The sequence below is a fragment of the Salmo trutta genome, chromosome 5 (assembly GCF_901001165.1).
Source record: "Salmo trutta chromosome 5, fSalTru1.1, whole genome shotgun sequence".
Classification (NCBI taxonomy): domain Eukaryota; kingdom Metazoa; phylum Chordata; class Actinopteri; order Salmoniformes; family Salmonidae; genus Salmo; species Salmo trutta.
The window spans coordinates 62,465,717-62,490,039 of NC_042961.1; the positions used below are offsets into that span (position 1 = coordinate 62,465,717).

The following is a 24,323-nucleotide window of genomic DNA, read 5'->3' on the forward strand; positions in this document are numbered from 1 at the left end:
ACAGACCAGTCACTAAGGACAGACCAGTCACTATGGACAGACCAGTGTTGGACAGACCAGTCACTATGGACAGACCAGTCACTATGGACAGACCAGTCACTAAGGACAGACCAGTCACTATGGACAGACCAGTGTTGGACAGACCAGTCACTATGGACAGACCAGTCACTATGGACAGACCAGTCACTATGGACAGACCAGTGTAGGACAGACCAGTGTTTGACAGACCAGTCACTATGGACAGACCAGTGTTGGACAGACCAGTGTTGGACAGACCAGTCACTATGGACAGACCAGTCACTATGGACAGACCAGTCACTATGGACAGACCAGTGTAGGACAGACCAGTGTAGGACAGACCAGTCACTATGGACAGACCAGTCACTAAGGACAGACCAGTGTAGGACAGACCAGTCACTATGGACAGACCAGTGTAGGACAGACCAGTCACTATGGACAGACCAGTCACTATGGACAGACCAGTGTTGGACAGACCAGTCACTATGGACAGACCAGTGTAGGACAGACCAGTCACTATGGACAGACCAGTCACTATGGACAGACCAGTGCTGGACAGACCAGTCACTATGGACAGACCAGTGTTGGACAGACCAGTCACTATGGACAGACCAGTGTAGGACAGACCAGTCACTATGGACAGACCAGTCACTATGGACAGACCAGTGTTGGACAGACAAGTCACTATGGACAGACCAGTCACTATGGACAGACCAGTGTTGGACAGACCAGTCACTATGGACAGACCAGTGTAGGACAGACCAGTCACTATGGACAGACCAGTCACTATGGACAGACCAGTCACTATGGACAGACCAGTCACTATGGACAGACCAGTGTTGGACAGACCAGTCACTATGGACAGACCAGTGTTGGACAGACCAGTCACTATGGACAGACCAGTCACTATGGACAGACCAGTCACTATGGACAGACCAGTGTTGGACAGACCAGTCACTATGGACAGACCAGTCACTATGGACAGACCAGTCACTATGGACAGACCAGTGTAGGACAGACCAGTGTAGGACAGACCAGTCACTATGGACAGACCACTCACTATGGACAGACCAGTCACTATGGACAGACCAGTCACTATGGACAGACCAGTCACTATGGACAGACCAGTGTTGGACAGACCAGTGTAGGACAGACCAGTCACTATGGACAGACCAGTCACTATGGACAGACCAGTGTTGGACAGACCAGTGTTGGACAGACCAGTCACTATGGACAGACCAGTCACTATGGACAGACCAGTGTAGGACAGACCAGTGTAGGACAGACCAGTCACTATGGACAGACCAGTCACTATGGACAGACCAGTGTAGGACAGACCAGTGTAGGACAGACCAGTCACTATGGACAGACCAGTCACTATGGACAGACCAGTCACTATGGACAGACCAGTGTAGGACAGACCAGTCACTAAGGACAGACCAGTCACTATGGACAGACCAGTGTTGGACAGACCAGTCACTATGGACAGACCAGTGTTGGACAGACCAGTCACTATGGACAGACCAGTCACTATGGACAGACCAGTGTTGGACAGACCAGTGTAGGACAGACCAGTCACTATGGACAGACCAGTCACTATGGACAGACCAGTGTTGGACAGACCAGTCACTATGGACAGACCAGTCACTATGGACAGACCAGTCACTATGGACAGACCAGTGTTGGACAGACCAGTGTAGGACAGACAAGTCACTATGGACAGACCAGTCACTATGGACAGACCAGTGTTGGACAGACCAGTGTAGGACAGACCAGTCACTATGGACAGACCAGTGTTGGACAGACCAGTCACTATGGACAGACCAGTCACTATGGACAGACCAGTCACTATGGACAGACCAGTGTTGGACAGACCAGTCACTATGGACAGACCAGTCACTATGGACAGACCAGTCACTATAGACAGACCAGTCACTATGGACAGACCAGTCACTATGGACAGACCAGTCACTATGGACAGACCAGTCACTAAGGACAGACCAGTCACTAAGGACAGACCAGTCACTATGGACAGACCAGTCACTATGGACAGACCAGTCACTATGGACAGACCAGTGTTGGACAGACCAGTGTAGGACAGACCAGTCACTATGGACAGACCAGTCACTATGGACAGACCAGTGTTGGACAGACCAGTGTAGGACAGACCAGTCACTATGGACAGACCAGTCACTATGGACAGACCAGTGTTGGACAGACCAGTCACTATGGACAGACCAGTCACTAAGGACAGACCAGTCACTATGGACAGACCAGTCACTATGGACAGACCAGTCACTATGGACAGACCAGTGTTGGACAGACCAGTGTAGGACAGACCAGTCACTATGGACAGACCAGTCACTATGGACAGACCAGTGTTGGACAGACCAGTGTAGGACAGACCAGTCACTATGGACAGACCAGTCACTATGGACAGACCAGTGTTGGACAGACCAGTCACTATGGACAGACCAGTCACTATGGACAGACCAGTCACTATGGACAGACCAGTGTTGGACAGACCAGTGTTGGACAGACCAGTGTAGGACAGACCAGTGTAGGGCGAGAGATGAGACTGCCATGTAGCGGGAGGGGAGAGAGTGAGAGAGGGCGGAGGAAGCTTGGCTTGAAGCCCTGGTCACCTTGATATGACATGCATTAATCTGAATTATACCGACGGAGGAGTGGCTTCTATCAGAGTCGGCTTAACGTTGGACCAGACCGAACGTTAGTTAATAAATCCATCCTTAACTAGCATTGGGAACGTTCATCCATTCCTCTCTAATGAAACATCTCTTTCCTTCATTTCTGAATCACGTTTCTAACGTCGTCAGTAGGGGGAGGGGCTACAGTAGACTCTGCTTCAGAGGAGGAGGGGCTACAGTAGACTCTGCTTCAGAGGAGGAGGGGCTACAGTAGACTCTGCTTCAGAGGAGGAGGGGCTACAGTAGACGCTGCTTCAGAGGAGGAGGGGCTACAGTAGACGCTGCTTCAGAGGAGGAGGGGCTACAGTAGACGCTGCTTCAGAGGAGGAGGGGCTACAGTAGACGCTGCTTCAGAGGAGGAGGGGCTACAGTAGACGCTGCTTCAGGGGAGGAGGGGCTACAGTAGACGCTGCTTCAGGGGAGGAGGGGCTACAGTAGACGCTGCTTCAGAGGAGGAGGGGCTACAGTAGACTCTGGTTTCAGAGGGGGAGGGGCTACAGTAGACGCTGCTTCAGAGGAGGAGGGGCTACAGTAGACGCTGCTTCAGAGGAGGAGGGGCTACAGTAGACGCTGCTTCAGAGGAGGAGGGGCTACAGTAGACTCTGGTTTCAGAGGGGGAGGGGCTACAGTAGACTCTGGTTTCAGAGGGGGAGGGGCTACAGTAGACTCTGGCTTCAGAGGGGGAGGGGCTACAGTAGACTCTGGTTTCAGAGGGGGGAGGGGCTACAGTAGACTCTGGTTTCAGAGGGGGAGGGGCTACAGTAGACTCTGGTTTCAGAGGGGGAGGGGCTACAGTAGACTCTGGTTTCAGAGGGGGAGGGGCTACAGTAGACTCGGCTTTCAGAGGGGGAGGGGCTACAGTAGACTCGGCAACGGAGGGGGAGGGGCTACAGTAGACTCGGCAACGGAGGGGGAGGGGCTACAGTAGACTCGGCAACGGAGGGGGAGGGGCTACAGTAGACTCGGCAACGGAGGGGGAGGGGCTACAGTAGACTCGGCAACGGAGGGGGAGGGGCTACAGTAGACTCGGCAACGGAGGGGGAGGGGCTACAGTAGACTCGGCAACGGAGGGGGAGGGGCTACAGTAGACTCGGCTACAGAGGGGGAGGGGCTACAGTAGACTAGGCTACAGAGGGGGAGGGGCTACAGTAGACTAGGCTACAGAGGGGAGGGGCCTACAGTAGACTAGGCTATCAGAGGGGGAGGGGCTACAGTAGACTAGGCTTCAGAGGGGGAGGGGCTACAGTAGACTCGGCTTCAGAGGGGAGGGCTACAGTAGACTCGGCTACAGAGGGGGAGGGGCTACAGTAGACTAGGCTTCAGAGGGGGAGGGGCTACAGTAGACTAGGCTTCAGAGGGGGAGGGGCTACAGTAGACTAGGCTACAGAGGGGGAGGGGCTACAGTAGACTAGGCTACAGAGGGGGAGGGGCTACAGTAGACTAGGCTACAGAGGGGGAGGGGCTACAGTAGACTAGGCTACAGAGGGGGAGGGGCTACAGTAGACTAGGCTTCAGAGGGGGAGGGGCTACAGTAGACTAGGCTTCAGAGGGGGAGGGGCTACAGTAGACTCGGCTACAGAGGGGGAGGGGCTACAGTAGACTAGGCTTCAGAGGGGGAGGGGCTACAGTAGACTAGGCTACAGAGGGGGAGGGGCTACAGTAGACTAGGCTACAGAGGGGGAGGGGCTACAGTAGACTAGGCTTCAGAGGGGGAGGGGCTACAGTAGACTAGGCTACAGAGGGGGAGGGGCTACAGTAGACTAGGCTACAGAGGGGGAGGGGCGGGTCGCCTACACACGTACACACAAGCAAGGATTTCCAGCTGGCAGGCAGACGCTGGAATAAGTTTAACTGGCTGACAGAGTGAGAGCTTTGCATAAAGCACGTTGTTTGCGATTTTTGTGGGACTGAAAATAAAATGTCTGGAAAGTAAAAGAGTTATTAACCGGTTCCGATGATTTTAAAATAACGGTTCTGTTACGGAACAGTATAGAACACTTTAGTTTCTGGTTCTGATTCGGTTCCTCTGTTCATTTTTGTCATTTCCTGGTTTTGTTCCCTGAATCAGTTCCAAACCCCTAGCAGGAAGCATGAGTTTTAACTCACCAACGTAACAACAACAGTGTTGTTAAAAAGTATTAGTCAACATCTGTTTACATAGTTATGTTTTGGAGTTATTAACATATTTATTTAACTTATTTCTGGATATATATTTTTTTAAACGACCCACAATGCACTATAGAAAAGGATACCTGCTTGCTCTAATTGTGTAGTTCTTCATCTGTGTTTTTTTTTGGGGGGGGGCGACCTCTCGGGAATTCTCTCTGAAGTAGGCTACGGGACTTTTGTAACTTTTTCCACCTTGGCTTACTGCTAGCTGACATCTGGAATCCATCTACCTAACTGCAGGTTTGGCAGGAAATGCAATTGAAACCAGTAGTCACGAGTGCAAACATTTTTGCAGTTTAATTTGAAGTAATACATTTGAAGTGATTTCTGTTGGTGTTTACATTTATAGGGAATAGGCTGGCCTGCTGGGTCCTCCATATTACATCACAGCCCGGGGGCAAAAACAAACATTTATCCGACATGACTTCGACATTCTTTGTTTATTTCTTACCAAAAAAAAATAGAAAAGTGAGGTGTAACTTTGCAATGGGACATTTGATGTGAATACTAAACGCGAATACATATTTAACCCTTCCCCTTTAACCCTCCCCTTTAACCCTCCCCTTTAACCCTTCCCCCTTTAACCCTTCCCCTTTAACCCTTCCCTTTAACCCTTCCCCTTTAAACCCTTCCCCTTTAACCCTCCCCTTTAACCCTTCCCCTTCCCCTTTAACCCTTCCCCTTTAACCCTCCCCCTTTAACCCCTTCCCCTTCCCCTTTAAACCCTTCCCCTTTAACCCCTCCCCTTTAACCCCTCCCCCTTTAACCCTCCCCCTTTAACCCTCCCCTTTAACCCTCCCCTTTAACCCTTCCCCTTTAACCCTCCCCTTTAACCCTCCCCTTTACCCTCCCCTTTAACCCTTCCCCTTTAACCCTTCCCCCTTAACCCTCCCCCTTTAACCCTCCCCCTTTAACCCTCCCCTTTAACCCTTCCCCCTTAACCCCCCCCCTTTAACCCTCCCCCTTTAACCCCTTCCCCTTTAACCCTCCCTTTAAACCCTTCCCCTTTAACCCTCCCCTTTAACCCTCCCCCTTTAAACCCCTCCCCTTTAACCCTTCCCCTTAACCCTTCCCCTTTAACCCTCCCCCTTTAACCCTTCCCTTTAACCCTCCCCTTTAACCCCTCCCCTTTAACCCTTCCCCTTAACCCTCCCTTTAACCCTTCCCCTTTAACCCTTCCCCTTTAACCCTCCCCCTTTAACCCTTCCCCTTTAACCCTCCCCCTTTAACCCTTCCCTTTAAACCCTTCCCCTTCCCCTTTAACCCTCCCCTTTAAACCCTTCCCCTTTAACCCCTCCCCTTTAACCCCTCCCCTTTAAACCCTCCCCCTTTAACCCTTCCCCTTTAACCCTTCCCCTTTAACCCTTCCCCTTTAACCCCTCCCCTTAACCCTCCCCCTTTAAACCCTCCCCCTTTAACCCCTCCCCTTTAACCCTTCCCCTTCCCCTTTAACCCTTCCCCTTTAACCCTCCCCCTTTAACCCCTCCCCTTTAACCCTTCCCCTTCCCCTTTAACCCTCCCCCTTTAACCCTTCCCTTTAACCCTTCCCCTTCCCCCTTTAACCCTCCCCTTTTAACCCTTCCCCTTTAACCCCTCCCCTTTAAACCCCTCCCCTTTAAACCCTTCCCCTTTAACCCTTCCCCTTTAACCCTTCCCCCTTTAACCCTCCCCTTTAACCCCTCCCCTTTAACCCCTCCCCTTTAACCCTTCCCCTTTAACCCTCCCCTTTAACCCTTCCCCTTTAACCCTTCCCCTTTAACCCTTCCCCTTAAAACCCTCCCCCTTTAACCCTCCCCTTTAAAACCCCTTCCCCTTTAACCCTTCCCCTTTAACCCTCCCCTTTAACCCCTTCCCCTTTAACCCTTCCCCTTTAACCCTTCCCCTTTAACCCTTCCCCTTTAACCCCTCCCCTTTAACCCTTCCCCTTTAACCCCTCCCCTTTAACCCTTCCCCTTTAACAGGGTATTGGGCTACCATGAGCCGACCAGGACAACTTCAATGTGCCTTGGTATAGATTCTACAAGTGTCTGGAACTCTATTGGAGGGATGAGACGCCATTCTTCCAAGATAAATTCCATATTTTTTTTAATGGTGGTGGAAAACGCCGTCTCAGGAAACGTTCCAGAATCTCCCATAAGTGTTCAATTGGGTTGAGATTTGGTGACTGACACGCACGCACGCACGCACGCACGCACGCACGCACACACACACACACACTGTAAACCCCCCCATTGTTCCTTTCAGACCCCTCTTTCAAAGTCACTGAGATCTCTTCCTCTATCCATGGTAGCAAAAAATAATGGACGACAGGGCGGTTTTTAATACATGACCCTAAGCATGATGGGATATTCCATTTCGTAATTAACTCAGGAGAACACACCTGTGTGGAAACACATGCTTTCAATATACTTTGTATCCCTCATTTATTCAAATGTTTTATTTTCTCTCATTTTGGCAGTTACCTGTATCAAAAGATGGATAGAAATATACCAATATAGATAGTGTCGGATGTGTGTTTTCTTGACTCTATAAAACAGAGCTGTACTGACCTCCGACCTCTGGGATTACTCTCGCTCAGAGAAGTGGCTCTAGTCGTCGCTGAAATAAACACAAAAACATTATTGGAGAGGACTTCATTATGTTACTAACAACAGGTCCCATATACAGGTAACAACAGGTCCCATATACAGGTAACAACAGGTCCCATATACAGGTAACAACAGGTCCCATATACAGGTAACAACAGGTCCCATATACAGGTAACAACAGGTCCCATATACAGGTAACAATACAGGTAACAACAGGTCCCATATACAGGTAACAACAGGTCCCATATACAGGTAACAACAGGTCCCATATACAGGTAACAACAGGTCCCATATACAGGTAACAACAGGTCCCATATACAGGTAACAACAGGTCCCATATACAGGTAACAACAGGTCCCATATACAGGTAACAACAGGTCCCATATACAGGTAACAACAGGTCCCATATACAGGTAACAACAGGTCCCATATACAGGTAACAACAGGTCCCATATACAGGTAACAACAGGTCCCATACACAGGTAACAACAGGTCCCATACACAGGTAACAACAGGTCCCATACACAGGTAACAACAGGTCCCATATACAGGTAACAACAGGTCCCATATACAGGTAACAACAGGTCCCATAACAACAGGTCCCATATACAGGTAACAACAGGTCCCATACACAGGTAACAACAGGTCCCATACACAGGTAACATCAGGTCCCATACACAGGTAACAACAGGTCCCATACACAGGTAACAACAGGTCCCATACACAGGTAACAACAGGTCCCATACACAGGTAACAACAGGTCCTATACACAGGTAACAACAGGTCCTATATACAGGTAACAACAGGTCCTATATACAGGTAACAACAGGTCCTATATACAGGTAACAACAGGTCCTGTATACAGATAACAACAGGTCCTGTATACAGGTAACAACAGGTCCCATACACAGGTAACAACAGGTAACAACAGGTCCTATATACAGGTAACAACAGGTCCTATATACAGGTAACAACAGGTCCTATATACAGGTAACAACAGGTCCTATATACAGGTAACAACAGGTCCTGTATACAGATAACAACAGGTCCTGTATACAGGTAACAACAGGTCCCATATACAGGTAACAACAGGTCCTATATACAGGTAACAACAGGTAACAACAGGTCCTATATACAGGTAACAACAGGTAACAACAGGTCCTATATACAGGTAACAACAGGTCCTATATACAGGTAACAACAGGTAACAACAGGTCCTATATACAGGTAACAACAGGTCCTATATACAGGTAACAACAGGTAACAACAGGTCCTATATACAGGTAACAACAGGTCCTATATACAGGTAACAACAGGTCCTATATACAGGTAACAACAGGTCCTATATACAGGTAACAGACTGTTGGTAACAACAGGAGAGATGACGTCGCTATACATTTATAGCACAGAGAGAAACATCAGAGAACTGGCCAGTCATCACTTGTTCTGTGAATAAAGGAGTAAAAAAACGAGGGGTGAAGACTCACTTTTCTTAATGGCGGCCCTGATAGAGGAGAGAGGTCCTTGGCTGGAAGGAAGAAAAGAAACCAGTCAGTGATCATGTTGGTTCATTCACCTTCTCTTTCCTTCCATTACAGAACACCCAGAGCAGGTTTCCTTCCATTACAGAACACCCAGAGCAGGTTTCCTTCCATTACAGAACACCCAGAGCAGGTTTCCTTCCATTACAGAACACCCAGAGCAGGTTTCCTTCCATTACAGAACACCCAGAGCAGGTTTCCTTCCATTACAGAACACCCAGAGCAGGTTTCCTTCCAGAAACACAGCTAGTGTGTGTGTGTGTGTGTGTGTGTGTATATGTGTGTGTGTGTGTGTTTGTATGTACTCAACAACACATATCGTCAAACAAAGTTTACTTTCCCTTTGTTGCATTCCTTCATAGACTGATCAGTCTACACTGTCCAATCTAGAGCTGACAGACTGATCACAGTCTACACACTGTCCAACCTAGAGCTAACAGACTGATCAGTCTACACACTGTCCAACCTAGAGCTAACAGACTGATCACAGTCTACACACTGTCCAATCTAGAGCTGACAGACTGATCAGTCTACACACTGTCCAACCTAGAGCTAACAGACTGATCACAGTCTACACACTGTCCAACCTAGAGCTAACAGACTGATCACAGTCTACACACTGTCCAATCTAGAGCTGACAGACTGATCACAGTCTACACACTGTCCAACCTAGAGCTAACAGACTGATCACAGTCTACACACTGTCCAACCTAGAGCTAACAGACTGATCAGTCTACACTGTCCAATCTAGAGCTGACAGACTGATCAGTCTACACACTGTCCAACCTAGAGCTAACAGACTGATCACAGTCTACACTGTCCAACCTAGAGCTAACAGACTGATCACAGTCTACACACTGTCCAATCTAGAGCTAACAGACTGATCACAGTCTACACACTGTCCAACCTAGAGCTAACAGACTGATCACAGTCTACACACTGTCCAACCTAGAGCTGACAGACTGATCACAGTCTACACTGTCCAACCGAGAGCTAAATGTGTGTTTTAATCTAGTAACGTTGATTAAACCAGCCTGTAAAAGTGTATTCTGTGTGTGTTTCATTTGAACCTGGTCTAAAACATGCAGAGACATGACCACACCAGTATAACACCCCCCTATAAGGATTAGACGCCTCCAGAGAAACATTACTACTGTTCTCTCTGCCTGTTGTAGTGTCTAGCTGGACAGTCTACTGTTCTCTCTGTCTGTTGTAGTGTCTAGCTGGACAGTCTACTGTTCTCTCTGTTGTAGTGTCCAGCTGGACAGTCTACTGTTCTCTCTGTCTGTTGTAGTGTCTAGCTGGACAGTCTACTGTTCTCTCTGTTGTAGTGTCCAGCTGGACAGTCTACTGTTCTCTCTGCCTGTTGTAGTGTCTAGCTGGACAGTCTACTGTTCTCTCTGTTGTAGTGTCCAGCTGGACAGTCTACTGTTCTCTCTGCCTGTTGTAGTGTCTAGCTGGACAGTCTACTGTTCTCTCTGTTGTAGTGTCTAGCTGGACAGTCTACTGTTCTCTCTGTCTGTTGTAGTGTCTAGCTGGACAGTCTACTGTTCTCTCTGCCTGTTGTAGTGTCTAGCTGGACAGTCTACTGTTCTCTCTGCCTGTTGTAGTGTCTAGCTGGACAGTCTACTGTTCTCTCTGCCTGTTGTAGTGTCTAGCTGGACAGTCTACTGTTCTCTCTGCCTGTTGTAGTGTCTAGCTGGACATTCTACTGTTCTCTCTGCCTGTTGTAGTGTCTAGCTGGACAGTCTACTGTTCTCTCTGCCTGTTGTAGTGTCTAGCTGGACAGTCTACTGTTCTCTCTGCCTGTTGTAGTGTCTAGCTGGACAGTCTACTGTTCTCTCTCTGCCTGTTGTAGTGTCTAGCTGGACAGTCTACTGTTCTCTCTGCCTGTTGTAGTGTCTAGCTGGACAGTCTACTGTTCTCTCTGTCTGTTGTAGTGTCTAGCTGGACAGTCTACTGTTCTCTCTGCCTGTTGTAGTGTCTAGCTGGACAGTCTACTGTTCTCTCTGCCTGTTGTAGTGTCTAGCTGGACAGTCTACTGTTCTCTCTGCCTGTTGTAGTGTCTAGCTGGACAGTCTACTGTTCTCTCTGCCTGTTGTAGTGTCTAGCTGGACAGTCTACTGTTCTCTCTGTCTGTTGTAGTGTCTAGCTGGACAGTCTACTGTTCTCTCTGCCTGTTGTAGTGTCTAGCTGGACAGTCTACTGTTCTCTCTGTTGTAGTGTCTAGCTGGACAGTCTACTGTTCTCTCTGCCTGTGCTTTCTCTTCGTCCGTCTTTCCTTCCCTCAGAGGAAACCCAGAGTATTTAGGGAAAGATAACAGCGGAAATCTCATATCCTCTCAAGAGTGAAACTTCCCGACAAAACAATCCCAAACAACCTTGAACGTTGACAAAAGGCCTACATACCCAAACTGTAGAGTACCTTCAGCCTCTCTCCGTCTCTCTGTCTCAACAGTCCGCCGTTCTCTCTCGTTCTGTCTTCGTTCCTCTCCTGTCTGCTCTACTTTCTGAGTATACTGCTGGTTTCTACAGAGCAGAGCAATGTTAACTTCTGGCTGCTAACTATGTCCAGACCCATGAGTCACACATAACACATCCCAGCTAGCAGTCCACTTCTAACACAGGACCTGGAAGGGGGAGGGGGAAGAAACTCTCCCTATACCCTACTTGAACCTCCTGCTCTCCCCTCCGGTTCTTTCCTCCTCCTGCTCTTCTCTCCTTCCCCCCTCCTGCTCTCCCTCCTCCCCCCCCCCTGCTCTTCCCTCCTCCCCCCCTCCTGCTCTTCCCTCCTTCCCCCCTCCTGCTCTTCCCTCCTTCTGCTCTTCCCTCCTTCCCCCCTCCTGCTCTTCCCTCCTTCCCCCCTCCTGCTCTTCTCTCCTTCCCCCCCTCCTGCTCTTCCCTCCTTCCCCCCTCCTGCTCTTCCCTCCTTCTGCTCTTCCCTCCTTCCCCCTCCTGCTCTTCTCTCCTTCCCCCCTCCTGCTCTTCCCTCCTTCCCCCCTCCTGCTCTTCCCTCCTTCCCCCCTCCTGCTCTTCCCTCCTTCCCCCCTCCTGCTCTTCCCTCCTTCCCCCCCTCCTGCTCTCCCTCCTCCCCCCCTCCTGCTCTTCCCTCCTCCCCCCTCCTGCTCTTCCCTCCTCCCCCCCCTCCTGCTCTTCCCTCCTTCCCCCCCTCCTGCTCTTCCCCCTTCCCCCTCCTGCTCTTCCTCCTTCCCCCCTCCTGCTCTTCCTCCTCCTTCCCCCCTCCTGCTCTCTCTCCTCCTTCCCCCTCCTGCTCTTCTCTCCTTCCCCCTCCTGCTCTTCCCTCCTTCCCCCCTCCTGCTCTTCCTCCTTCCCCCCTCCTGCTCTTCCCTCCTTCCCCCCCTCCTGCTCTTCCCTCCTTCCCCCCTCCTGCTCTTCTCTCCTCCCCCCTCCTGCTCTTCCCTCCTTCCCCCCCTCCTGCTCTTCTCCTCCTTCCCCCCTCCTGCTCTTCCCTCCTTCCCCCCTCCTGCTCTTCCCTCCTTCCCCCCTCCTGCTCTTCCCTCCTTCCCCCCTCCTGCTCTTCTCCCCCTCCTTTCCATCTTCCTATACTCCTCCCTCCCCCTCCTCCTCCAAACTATTTGCTTACATGCATCAGTATATACTTCCTGACATTGAATAACAATCTCCTAAACCTCTGGGAAAGAGGTTGCCTTCAGACTCTGATCTAAGGTCAGTTTTTGCATTTCCCCCTCCTTATGGTTAAAGGCTAACATCAGTTTAAGGCTAAACTGATTCCAGATCAGCATCTGAAGAGGGGAAATTTCTATCCGCAGCCAGAGTAGCCTCTCCAGCCTGTTACCATGCCAATCGACTGAAGCTGGAGCCACATAGTTCCAGGGTTGTGTCAGAGGCAGAAAATAAGTAGTCCCGGCCTAACCTCAACACCGCACCGGGATACTTACTGCAACAGCTGTGAGACAGCTGAGAGAGAGAGAGAGAAAGTAGTCCCAGCTATGTTTTAAATAAGAATTTTAAAAACAATTGGGAATGGAAACACTTCAGGGTGTAAAACAAAGAGATGTATTCCATCCACTAATACGAAACATATTGCTTGTAACACAGAAAAATCTTTATTTTCGGTATTTTGATCCTGAACAACGTTTATTAGAGGTATGGTTAGCGCCATCATGAATTGCACAGTAAATGTTACACTATTCAAAATAAGGAAGTTGTGTTTATGGCCGTATCCATCTGCTCAAAGTCTCTAGCTTCATGAGGAGGTTGTGTTTATGGCCGTATTCATCTGCTCTAAGTCTCTAGCTTCATGAGGAAGTTGTGTTTATGGCCGTATCCATCTGCTCAAAGTCTCTAGCTTCATTAGGAGGTTGTGTTTATGGCCGTATCCATCTGCTCTAAGTCTCTAGCTTCATTAGGAGGTTGTGTTTATGGCCGTATCCATCTGCTCTAAGGCTCTAGCTTCATTAGGAAGTTGTGTTCATGGCCGTATCCATCTGCTCTAAGGCTCTAGCTTCATTAGGAAGTTGTGTTTATTGCCGTATCCATCTGCTCTAAGTCTCTAGCTTCACGAGGAAGTTGTGTTTATGGCCGTATCCATCTGCTCTAAGTCTCTAGCTTCATTAGGAGGTTGTGTTTATGGCCGTATCCATCTGCTCTAAGTCTCTAGCTTCATGAGGAGGTTGTGTTTATGGCCATATCCATATGCTCTAAGTCTCTAGCTTCATGAGGAGGTTGTGTTTATGGCCGTATCCATCTGCTCTAAGTCTCTAGCTTCATGAGGAAGTTGTGTTTATGGCCGTATCCATCTGCTCAAAGTCTCTAGCTTCATTAGGAGGTTGTGTTTATGGCCGTATCCATCTGCTCTAAGTCTCTAGCTTCATTAGGAGGTTGTGTTTATGGCCGTATCCATCTGCTCTAAGGCTCTAGCTTCATTAGGAAGTTGTGTTCATGGCCGTATCCATCTGCTCTAAGGCTCTAGCTTCATGAGGAAGTTGTGTTTATGGCCGTATCCATCTGCTCAAAGTCTCTAGCTTCACGAGGAAGTTGTGTTTATGGCCGTATCCATCTGCTCTAAGTCTCTAGCTTCATTAGGAGGTTGTGTTTATGGCCGTATCCATCTGCTCTAAGTCTCTAGCTTCATGAGGAAGTTGTGTTATTGTATGTTATTTCATTTGAAAGGCTTGTTCTTATCTTTCAAAATACTGTATGTATCATGTTTTCATATATGGTTTGACACCAGCCAATTAATGTACGCAGAGGTCACGGTATATTCAGGAATTACAAAAACTATTTTGCCGATGATGCAACAATGCCAATATGGCGAATTCCAGTTAGCTGGTGTTCTAAAGCCGAGTGTTTCCATTCCTATATAATGGTTAACCTGCTTATACGTCACAGAAATATTGTTCAGAAGGGTGATTGTACAGTTCTGCAGTCCCGCTCAGTCAACCATATAAAACCACTAGCCATGCTAACAGCTCCTAGCCCGACAGTTCTGCAGTCCCGCTCAGCCAACCATATAAAACCACTAGCCATGCTAACAGCTCTACAGTACTGCTCAGCCAACCATATGAAACTACTAGCCATGCTAACAGCTCCTAGCCCGACAGTTCTGCAGTCCCGCTCAGTCAACCATATAAAACCACTAGCCATGCTAACAGCTCTACAGTCCCGTTCAGCCAACCATATAAAACCACTAGCCATGCTAACAGCTCTACAGTCCCACTCAGCCAACCATATAAAACCACTAGCAATGCTAACAGCTCCTAGCCCGACAGTTCTGCAGTCCCGCTCAGCCAACCATATAAAACCACTAGCCATGCTAACAGCTCTACAGTCCCGTTCAGCCAACCATATAAAACCACTAGCCATGCTAACAGCTCCTAGCCCGACAGTTCTGCAGTCCCGCTCAGCCAACCATATAAAACCACTAGCCATGCTAACAGCTCTACAGTCCCGTTCAGCCAACCATATAAAATCACTAGCCATGCTAACAGCTCTACAGTCCCACTCAGCCAACCATATAAAACCACTAGCCATGCTAACAGCTCCTAGCCCGACAGTTCTGCAGTCCCGCTCAGCCAACCATATAAAACCACTAGCCATGCTAACAGCTCTACAGTCCCGTTCAGCCAACCATATAAAATCACTAGCCATGCTAACAGCTCTACAGTCCCACTCAGCCAACCATATAAAACCACTAGCCATGCTAACAGCTCCTAGCCCGACAGTTCTGCAGTCCCGCTCAGCCAACCATATAAAACCACTAGCCATGCTAACAGCTCTACAGTCCCGTTCAGCCAACCATATAAAATCACTAGCCATGCTAACAGCTCTACAGTCCCACTCAGCCAACCATATAAAACCACTAGCCATGCTAACAGCTCCTAGCCCGACAGTTCTGCAGTCCCGCTCAGCCAACCATATAAAACCACTAGCCATGCTAACAGCTCTACAGTCCCGTTCAGCCAACCATATAAAACCACTAGCCATGCTAACAGCTCTACAGTCCCGTTCAGCCAACCATATAAAATCACTAGCCATGCTAACAGCTCCTAGCCCGACAGCAAGTGTTGGCGTGCAAAGCAAGGTCATAATTTATATGGCAGATGAGTAATAGCAGAGGAAAAATAGTCTATATCTCAAACAGCACCCTATTCCCTATATAGTACACTACTATACACCCTATTCCCTATATAGTACACTACTATACACCCTATTCCCTATATATAGTACACTACTATAGACCCTATTCCCTATATATAGTGCACTACTATAGACCCTATTCCCTATATAGTACACTACTATACACCCTATTCCCTATATAGTACACTACTATACACCCTATTCCCTATATAGTGCACTACTATACACCCTATTCCCTATATAGTGCACTACTATAGACCCTATTCCCTATATAGTACACTACTTTAGACCCTATTCCCTATATAGTACACTACTATAGACCCTATTCCCTATATAGTACACTACTATAGACCCTATTCCCTATATAGTACACTACTATAGACCCTATTCCCTATATAGTGCACTACTTTAGACCAGGGCCCTATTCCCTATATAGTGCACTACTTTAGACCAGGGCCCTATTCCCTATATAGTGGTACTACTATAGACCAGAGCCCTATTCCCTATATAGTGGTACTACTATAGACCAGAGCCCTATTCCCTATATAGGACACTACTATAGACCAGAGCCCTATTCCCTATATAGTGGTACTGCTATAGACCAGAGCCCTATTCCCTATATAGTACACTACTATAGACCAGAGCCCTATTCCCTATATAGTACACTACTATAGACCAGAGCCCTATTCCCTATATAGTGCACTACTATAGACCAGAGCCCTATTCCCTATATAGTGGTACTACTATAGACCAGAGCCCTATTCCCTATATAGTACACTACTATAGACCAGAGCCCTATTCCCTATATAGTGGTACTACTATAGACCAGAGCCCTATTCCCTATATAGTACACTACTTTAGACCAGAGCCCTATTCCCTATATAGTGCACTACTATAGACCAGAGCCCTATTCCCTATATAGTGGTACTACTATAGACCAGAGCCCTATTCCCTATATAGTGCACTACTATAGACCAGAGCCCTATTCCCTATATAGTGGTACTACTATAGACCAGAGCCCTATTCCCTATATAGTACACTACTATAGACCAGAGCCCTATTCCCTATATAGTGGTACTGCTATAGACCAGAGCCCTATTCCCTATATAGTGGTACTACTATAGACCAGAGCCCTATTCCCTATATAGTGGTACTACTATAGACCAGAGCCCTATTCCCTATGTAGTGCACTACTATAGACCAGAGCCCTATTCCCTATATAGTGCACTACTATAGACCAGAGCCCTATTCCCTATATAGTACACTACTATAGACCAGGGCCCTATTCCCTATATAGTACACTACTATAGACCAGAGCCCTATTCCCTATATAGTGCACTACTTTAGACCAGGGCCCTATTCCCTATATAGTGGTACTACTATAGACCAGAGCCCTATTCCCTATATAGTACACTACTATAGACCAGAGCCCTATTCCCTATATAGTGGTACTGCTATAGACCAGAGCCCTATTCCCTATATAGTGGTACTACTATAGACCAGAGCCCTATTCCCTATATAGTACACTACTATAGACCAGAGCCCTATTCCCTATATAGTGGTACTGCTATAGACCAGAGCCCTATTCCCTATATAGTGGTACTACTATAGACCAGAGCCCTATTCCCTATATAGTGGTACTACTATAGACCAGAGCCCTATTCCCTATATAGTGGTACTACTTTAGACCAGGGCCCTATTCCCTATATAGTGGTACTACTTTAGACCAGGGCCCTATTCCCTATATAGTGCACTACTTTAGACCAGGGCCCTATTCCCTATATAGTGGTACTACTTTAGACCAGAGCCCTATTCCCTATATAGTGCACTACTTTAGACCAGGGCCCTATTCCCTATATAGTGCACTACTTTAGACCAGGGCCCTATTCCCTATATAGTGCACTACTTTAGACCAGGGCCCTATTCCCTATATATAGTGCACTACTTTAGACCAGGGCCCTATTCCCTATATATAGTGGACTACTTTAGACCAGGGCCCTATTCCCTATATATAGGGCACTACTGTAGACCAGGGCCCTATTCCCTATATATAGGGCACTACTGTAGACCAGGGCCCTATTCCCTATATATAGGGCACTACTGTAGACCAGGGCCCTATTCCCTATATATAGGGCACTACTTTAGACCAGGGCCCTATTCCCTATATATAGGGCACTACTGTAGACCAGGGCCCTATTCCCTATATATAGGGCACTACTGTAGACCAGGGCCCTATTCCCTATATATAGTGCACTACTTTAGACCAGGGCCCTATTCCCTATATAGTGGTACTACTATAGACCAGGGCCCTATTCCCTATATAGTGGTACTACTATAGACCAGGGCCCTATTCCCTATATAGTGGTACTACTATAGACCAGAGCCCTATTCCCTATATATAGTGCACTACTATAGACCAGGGCCCTATTCCCTATATATAGTGCACTACTATAGACCAGGGCCCTATTCCCTATATATAGTGCACTACTATAGACCAGAGCCCAGTGTACTCTGGTACTATTTGAGATACACAATATGTCTGTCAAAACTATCAGATCTCTTACCTGAGTCTGTGGTCTTTCTGCCTCTCTGAGCGCTCTGTGGAGAGAAAGAGAGAGAGCAGAGAAGAGAGGAAGGGAGAGAAGAAGGGAGAGAAAAGAGGGGAGGGAAAGGGAGAGAAAAGAGGGGGAGGGAAAGGGAGAGAAAAGAGGGGAGGGAGAGAAAGAGAAGAGAGGAAGGGAGAGAAAAGAGGGGAGGGAGAGAAAAGAGGGGAGGGAGAGAAAAGAGGGGAGGGAGAGAAAAGAGGGGAGGGAGAGAAAAGAGGGGAGGGAGAGAAAAGAGGGGAGGAAAAGGGAGAGAAAAGAGGGGAGGGAAAGGGAGAGAAAAGAGGGGAGGGGAGAGAAAAGAGGGGAGGGAGAGAAAAGAGGGGAGGGGAGATAGTGAAATAGAGAAAGGGGACGAGAGAAGCCTTGGTCAAGATATCTCCACTAGCTCATTCATCTCTTCTCCCCTGTAACTCCTCCTTTAGTCATTTCTATAAAAGGAGAATTAATTCTCAAGTCAAACTTACCTGGTCCAATATATTAAATATTGATAACTCCCCAGCATCTAAAGTTCCTCTTGTCTGTGATTCAGATAAAACAAACATCCACAGAACTATTACAGCAGCAGAAGTCCAGCAGTTCTGGTGGATCTTCCAGAACGTAACAGAGTAAACTGAAGACCCAGAAGAAAGATGGAAACCAAACCGCTGTCCAATGAAACTCTCTCTCCGGGTTCCAGAATGTGGAAACCCTCTGCCATTCCCTGGATCTGGTTGGCTGGTTAAAAATAAAGACCGTAGCTGTGATAGGCTAGTGATGGGGTTGAGCAGCAGAAAACACCAGTCAGTCTGGGGTAGTCATCAATGTTTCCAGCTGCATTATAACTTATTATAGCCTGTTATTAACTACAGCTCCGAGTGCAGAGAGTATAGAGGCTTAAAAAAGGTTTTCATATGCATTGAGTTATAACACATTACCAAATCAAACCAAATCTTAGGCCATTATAAACTGGGTGGTTCAATGCCTGAATGCTGATTGGCTGACAGCCGTTGGTATATCAGATCATATAAGACGGGTATGACAAAAAACATTTATTTTTACTGCTCTAATTACGTTGGTAACTAATTTATAACAGCAATAAGGCACCTCAGGGGGTTTGTGGCTAATGGCTGTATCCAGGCACTCAGTGTTGCGTCGTGCTTAAAAACAGCCCTTAGCCGTGGTATATATCCCATCCCCTATAATGCTGCTATGAAGGGTGTTATAAAGCTGAACTTCTACTCCTTACTGCAGCGTGTTAACTACAGCTCTAGGTGCAGAGAGTACAGGTGGGGTTTTATCTATGTACAGGTTATAATGCATTATACAGGATAGCAAGGCTAGACTACTCCTTACTGCAGCCTGTGATTGTACCTCAAAAAGCACCCTATAAAAGCCTCTGGTCCAAAAATGCATAACGCTCTATATAGGGAATAGGGAGAGACACTAAAACAATACTAGCCTCTCAGACAGTATCTATAGTTAGAGAGACTAAAACAATACTAGCCTCTCAGACAGTATCTATAGTTAGAGACACTAAAACAATACTAGCCTCTCAGACAGTATCTATAGTTAGAGACTAAAACAATACTAGCCTCTCAGACAGTATCTATAGTTAGAGACTAAAACAATACTAGCCTCTCAGACAGTATCTATAGTTAGAGAGACTAAAACAATACTAGCCTCTCAGACAGTATCTATAGTTAGAGACTAAAACAATACTAGCCTCTCAGACAGTATCTATAGTTAGAGACTAAAACAATACTAGCCTCTCAGACAGTATCTATAGTTAGAGAGACTAAAACAATACTAGCCTCTCAGACAGTATCTATAGTTAGAGACAAAAACAATACTAGCCTCTCAGACAGTATCTATAGTTAGAGAGACTAAAACAATACTAGCCTCTCAGACAGTATCTATAGTTAGAGAGACTAAAACAATACTAGCCTCTCAGACAGTATCTATAGTTAGAGACTAAAACAATACTAGCCTCTCAGACAGTATCTATAGTTAGAGACTAAAACAATACTAGCCTCTCAGACAGTATCTATAGTTAGAGACTAAAACAATACTAGCCTCTCAGACAGTAGCCTAAGTCAACCAAGTCTGTTTTATCATCCATTGTGAATGATAATAGTTCCTCACAGTACTAGAAACATCTTTCTAACACTCTCCCGGTGTCGATAATGACCAGGCCTCGATGTGAAAGAGAAAAATATCATGATCTAATATGTGACTCGTTTCAGGAAACTAGATATGTTGTTGCTCGTCACTACTTCACAGGAGAGGTTTTGAATGTAAACTTTTGATTTTTATATCAAAATGCATTTTTTGGGGGCAGAAAACAAGCAAACTGTCATGTGCCTTAATGAAACTTGTATGCATCTGTAAACGCGAATAAAAATGGTTAAATTACGAACCTTGTTGGTTTAGCCAAGGAAAAAGACACAAACCTTCCCGCTAGCCATGATTGGCTGAGATAATGGATGGGCCGGACATGCCGAGAGATGAGTTCTGATTGGTCTGCCATGTAGCACGCTTCTGTCTATAACATGAGCTGCTAAGTATGTGTTGATAATCCTTTCTAACGCTGATTTTTATAAATATATCACGTAGTAGAACTGCATCAGTGTTGCTCTCCACTTTCTGGAGGACCGAGTTTTGAAATCAGTGGAATTAGAGTATGATAGCTAAGGAGATGGAGAAAATTCTGGAATTTGATTGTAAACATGCAGAGGGAGTGGAAAAGAGAACACACAGAAAAGGCTGCTGGGCGCCTGCAGATCGTCAGTTGAACGGTGTTTCCTCCGACACATTGGTGCGTCTGGCTTCCGGGTTAAGCTGGGAGGGTGTTAAGGAGTGCGGTTTGGTGAGTCACGTTTCGGGGGACGCAGGACTCGATCCTTCGCCCCTCTCCCGAGCCCGTTGGGGAGTTGCAGCGATGAGACAAGATCATAATCACAAAATTTGTGGTTAAAAAGGGGGGTAGAAATCACAACAAAAGAAATAAAAGATGAACGTTGCTTTTAGTTGCCTGACTTGCTAGAATGAAATATATACTACATTTATTATTAAAAACAGTTTAATTTATTGGTGTTAAAATACACTAGTTATGCTATACTGGACCACCAGGCTGCTGTCATTTTTGTGTTTATACTTTCCCATAACAACAACGACAAGTTTGTTGTCAGACGACAATAGAATGTTCACGATGTCACTGCTGCAACTGTCGACAGACGTAGTGTAAACCGGCCTTTAGGCGTAGTGTAAACCGGCCTTTAGGCGTAGTGTAAACCGGCCTTTAGGCGTAGGGTAAACCGGCCTTTAGGCGTAGTGTAAACCAGCCTTTAGGCGTAGGGTAAACCGGCCTTTAGGCGTAGGGTAAACCGGCCTTTAGGCGTAGGGTAAACCGGCCTTTAGGCGTAGGGTAAACCGGCCTTTAGGCGTAGGGTAAACCGGCCTTTAGGCGTAGGGTAAACCGGCCTTTAGGCGTAGGGTAAACCGGCCTTTAGGCGTAGGGTAAACCGGCCTTTAGGCGTAGTGTAAACCGGCCTTTAGGCGTAGTGTAAACCGGCCTTTAGGCGTAGTGTAAACCGGCCTTTAGGCGTAGTGTAAACCGGCCTTTAGGCGTAGTGTAAACCGGCCTCCAGCCTTTAGGCGTAGTGTAAACCAGCCTTTAGGCGTAGCGTAAACCGGCCTTTAGTCTTGAAATCTTTGGTTGTTTACCACATGGCTTCACATGTGAATCCTTAAAGAGATGGGTGGGGCTAAAGCTTAAGAGGGTGTGAACGATGCTGAATGGGTGGAGACAAAGAAGAGCTTTCCAGTAGGTGCACTAAAACATTCACAGGCCAATTTCTCAAAAAGTGGTGTTACAAGTTTATCAACTTTCAAAGCAGAACTACTTTCCCATTGTTCCTCAACTGTAGTGTATGATACACCATTTTCTAGCGCTGAGTCTCTACTTTTATCCAATGTAAAATACAATTTCTAATTTTGCTACATAAGACCGAATTGAGCTGGTCAGTCACATAAATCCAGTGGAAACATTTTTCCCTTGCGCAAAAAACAGCTGTCTGTCCCGAGGTCACTGACATGGGAAACTCAGAGGTCCTGGAATAGGCTGTTGAGGGAAACTGAGGGCCTGGAAAAGGCTGTTGAGGGAAACTGAGGGCCTGGAAAAGGCTGTTGAGGGAAACTGAGGTCCTGGAAAAGGCTGTTGAGGGAAACAGAGGGCCTGGAAAAGGCTGTTGAGGGAAACAGAGGGCCTGGAAAAGGCTGTTGAGGGAAACAGAGGGCCTGGAAAAGGCTGTTGAGGGAAACAGAGGGCCTGGAAAAGGCTGTTGTTCGCTTGCGATGAATGGGGGTTGGAACGTCATTTCTCACGAATTCGGAAGTGGTGAAAACTCTGGTGTTAAAACCCATTAAAAACAACTGTGCTAGCGCTTGCACACAGGACCGTGATAAAATGTGACTACGGACGTGAAATGGCCGTCCGACTGATTCGTTCTGCCGCCGGGCCCTGGCTCACGAAACAGTAATTCAACAAGATCAAAAATGCATATTCCCATGAAACTGATTGAGATCAATCAGATGATTGGGATGCAGGTGCGGTTTGGACGTTTCACTGTTAAAACGTGAATAATTATAATTCACGATTTACATCCGTTATTTAGACAGTGGCAACGATGATGATTATGAACATGGTCTTTTGCCTGCTAATGCAGTGAAGAAAACGATATGACAACAATAACATCTAATGTAACTGGCCCCTCTAACAGTACAACTGGCCCCTCTAACAGTACAACTGGCCCCTCTAACAGTACAACTGGCCCCTCTAACAGTACAACTGGCCCCAGCTTGCCCCCCCCCCCCCCAGTTGAAATGGTCTAGAACCGCCACTGTTACAGAGGAGTGTAGGTAAAAAAACATAATAAATAACACTACACTGGTTTGTATCATTTTCTTATGATGCAATACATCCATCACACTGACAATGTACTTTAAAACTAAACACACACAGCACAAACAACAGATGTGTGTTGATACATAAACTATTCCGGTGGAATGTTGTTTGGTGAGATGTTACCTCCAGATGAGTTGGTCGGTCGTGGAGGCTGTCTCCTTACGACAGGTTCCCCTCTCGGTTCCCCTCTCAAACTCTGCTGCTGTTCGTCCTCCATTCTCCTCGCCTCGGCCATCGCAGAGAGACAGAGAGAGAGAGACAGAGAGAGAGAGAGAGAGAGAGAGAGAGAGAGAGACTACTCTAGTGCTTGACTGAAGACAACTAGTGCTACAAATCCATAACAATGGATAACAACATGTCCCTACCGCATAGAAACCGACGAGCGGCCAGCGCCGTGCGACTTTTACCTAAACTACACAACAACTCGTATAACCTTTCCCCAAAACAAGTAGACTACCGTGAATATCCTTCGCCAACGTTGGGATTGTGTAAAAATGATCACAAAGAGATGAAAAAAAACAATAGCTATTTGTTGCGGATAATAAGAGCAGAGACTTGTGAATAATAGGTAGTTTGTCTGACCAGCTCCAACACGTCACCACGTCAGAGCAGGAAGAGGACCTGGCATGTGGACGTTACCAGTTATCACAGCTGCAACAATCAGTCTCCATTTTTCTGTTGTTCATTTGCCTCATTTGAAAAATATTTAAGATAAATTGCGCTAAACATGCGGTTTAGAGGCGTAACCTGACCTCAACTTCTTCAGAGACTCTCGCTTAGTCCAGTTGATTCTCCAGTAGGAAACGTGTGTTTTCTCCTTGCTCCCTCGAAACAATATTTATACACATACTTTACTTCAAAGGGATGTTCTATCTATCTATTCCTTATGTCACAATTTACTGGGATACATTTGTCAATAATATCTGTTTGAAAAAAGGTTTGGTTATTACCAACACAAACACCTGCTTGGTGACAAGGTCAAAGGTCTCTTTCAGAATGATTCATAAGTATTACTAACCTGTGAATCATTTACCTGAAGAAACTCAACAAATATATTAACATTAACTGTACTTTTTTTTGTGTTGAGCATCCAGAAACAGTTTATCATTTATTTTGGCTTTGTATGTATG

At 46.9% G+C, this 24,323-nt stretch overlaps 1 protein-coding gene across 4 annotated transcripts in view; it reads right to left on the reverse strand.

Annotated features, from left to right (window-relative positions):
• LOC115194743 (SH3 domain-containing protein 19) overlaps positions 1 to 23,963 on the reverse strand; it is a 45,411-nt gene extending 21,448 nt beyond the window's left edge. Inside the window, exons 1-5 of one of the 4 annotated variants that reach the window (XM_029754654.1) lie at positions 23,317 to 23,963; positions 18,210 to 18,243; positions 11,434 to 11,553; positions 8,971 to 9,011; positions 7,445 to 7,493 (exon numbers count right to left, since the gene is read on the reverse strand). In XM_029754654.1, the coding sequence (XP_029610514.1) occupies positions 7,445 to 7,493; positions 8,971 to 9,011; positions 11,434 to 11,553; positions 18,210 to 18,243; positions 23,317 to 23,428 (356 nt within the window). In that variant the 5' untranslated portion in view covers positions 23,429 to 23,963. The remainder of the gene's footprint in view (positions 1 to 7,444; positions 7,494 to 8,970; positions 9,012 to 11,433; positions 11,554 to 18,209; positions 18,244 to 23,316) is intronic. The other 3 variants (XM_029754655.1, XM_029754653.1, XM_029754656.1) reach the window with 3 other exon arrangements.
• Between the last annotated feature and the right edge of the window lie 360 nt (positions 23,964 to 24,323).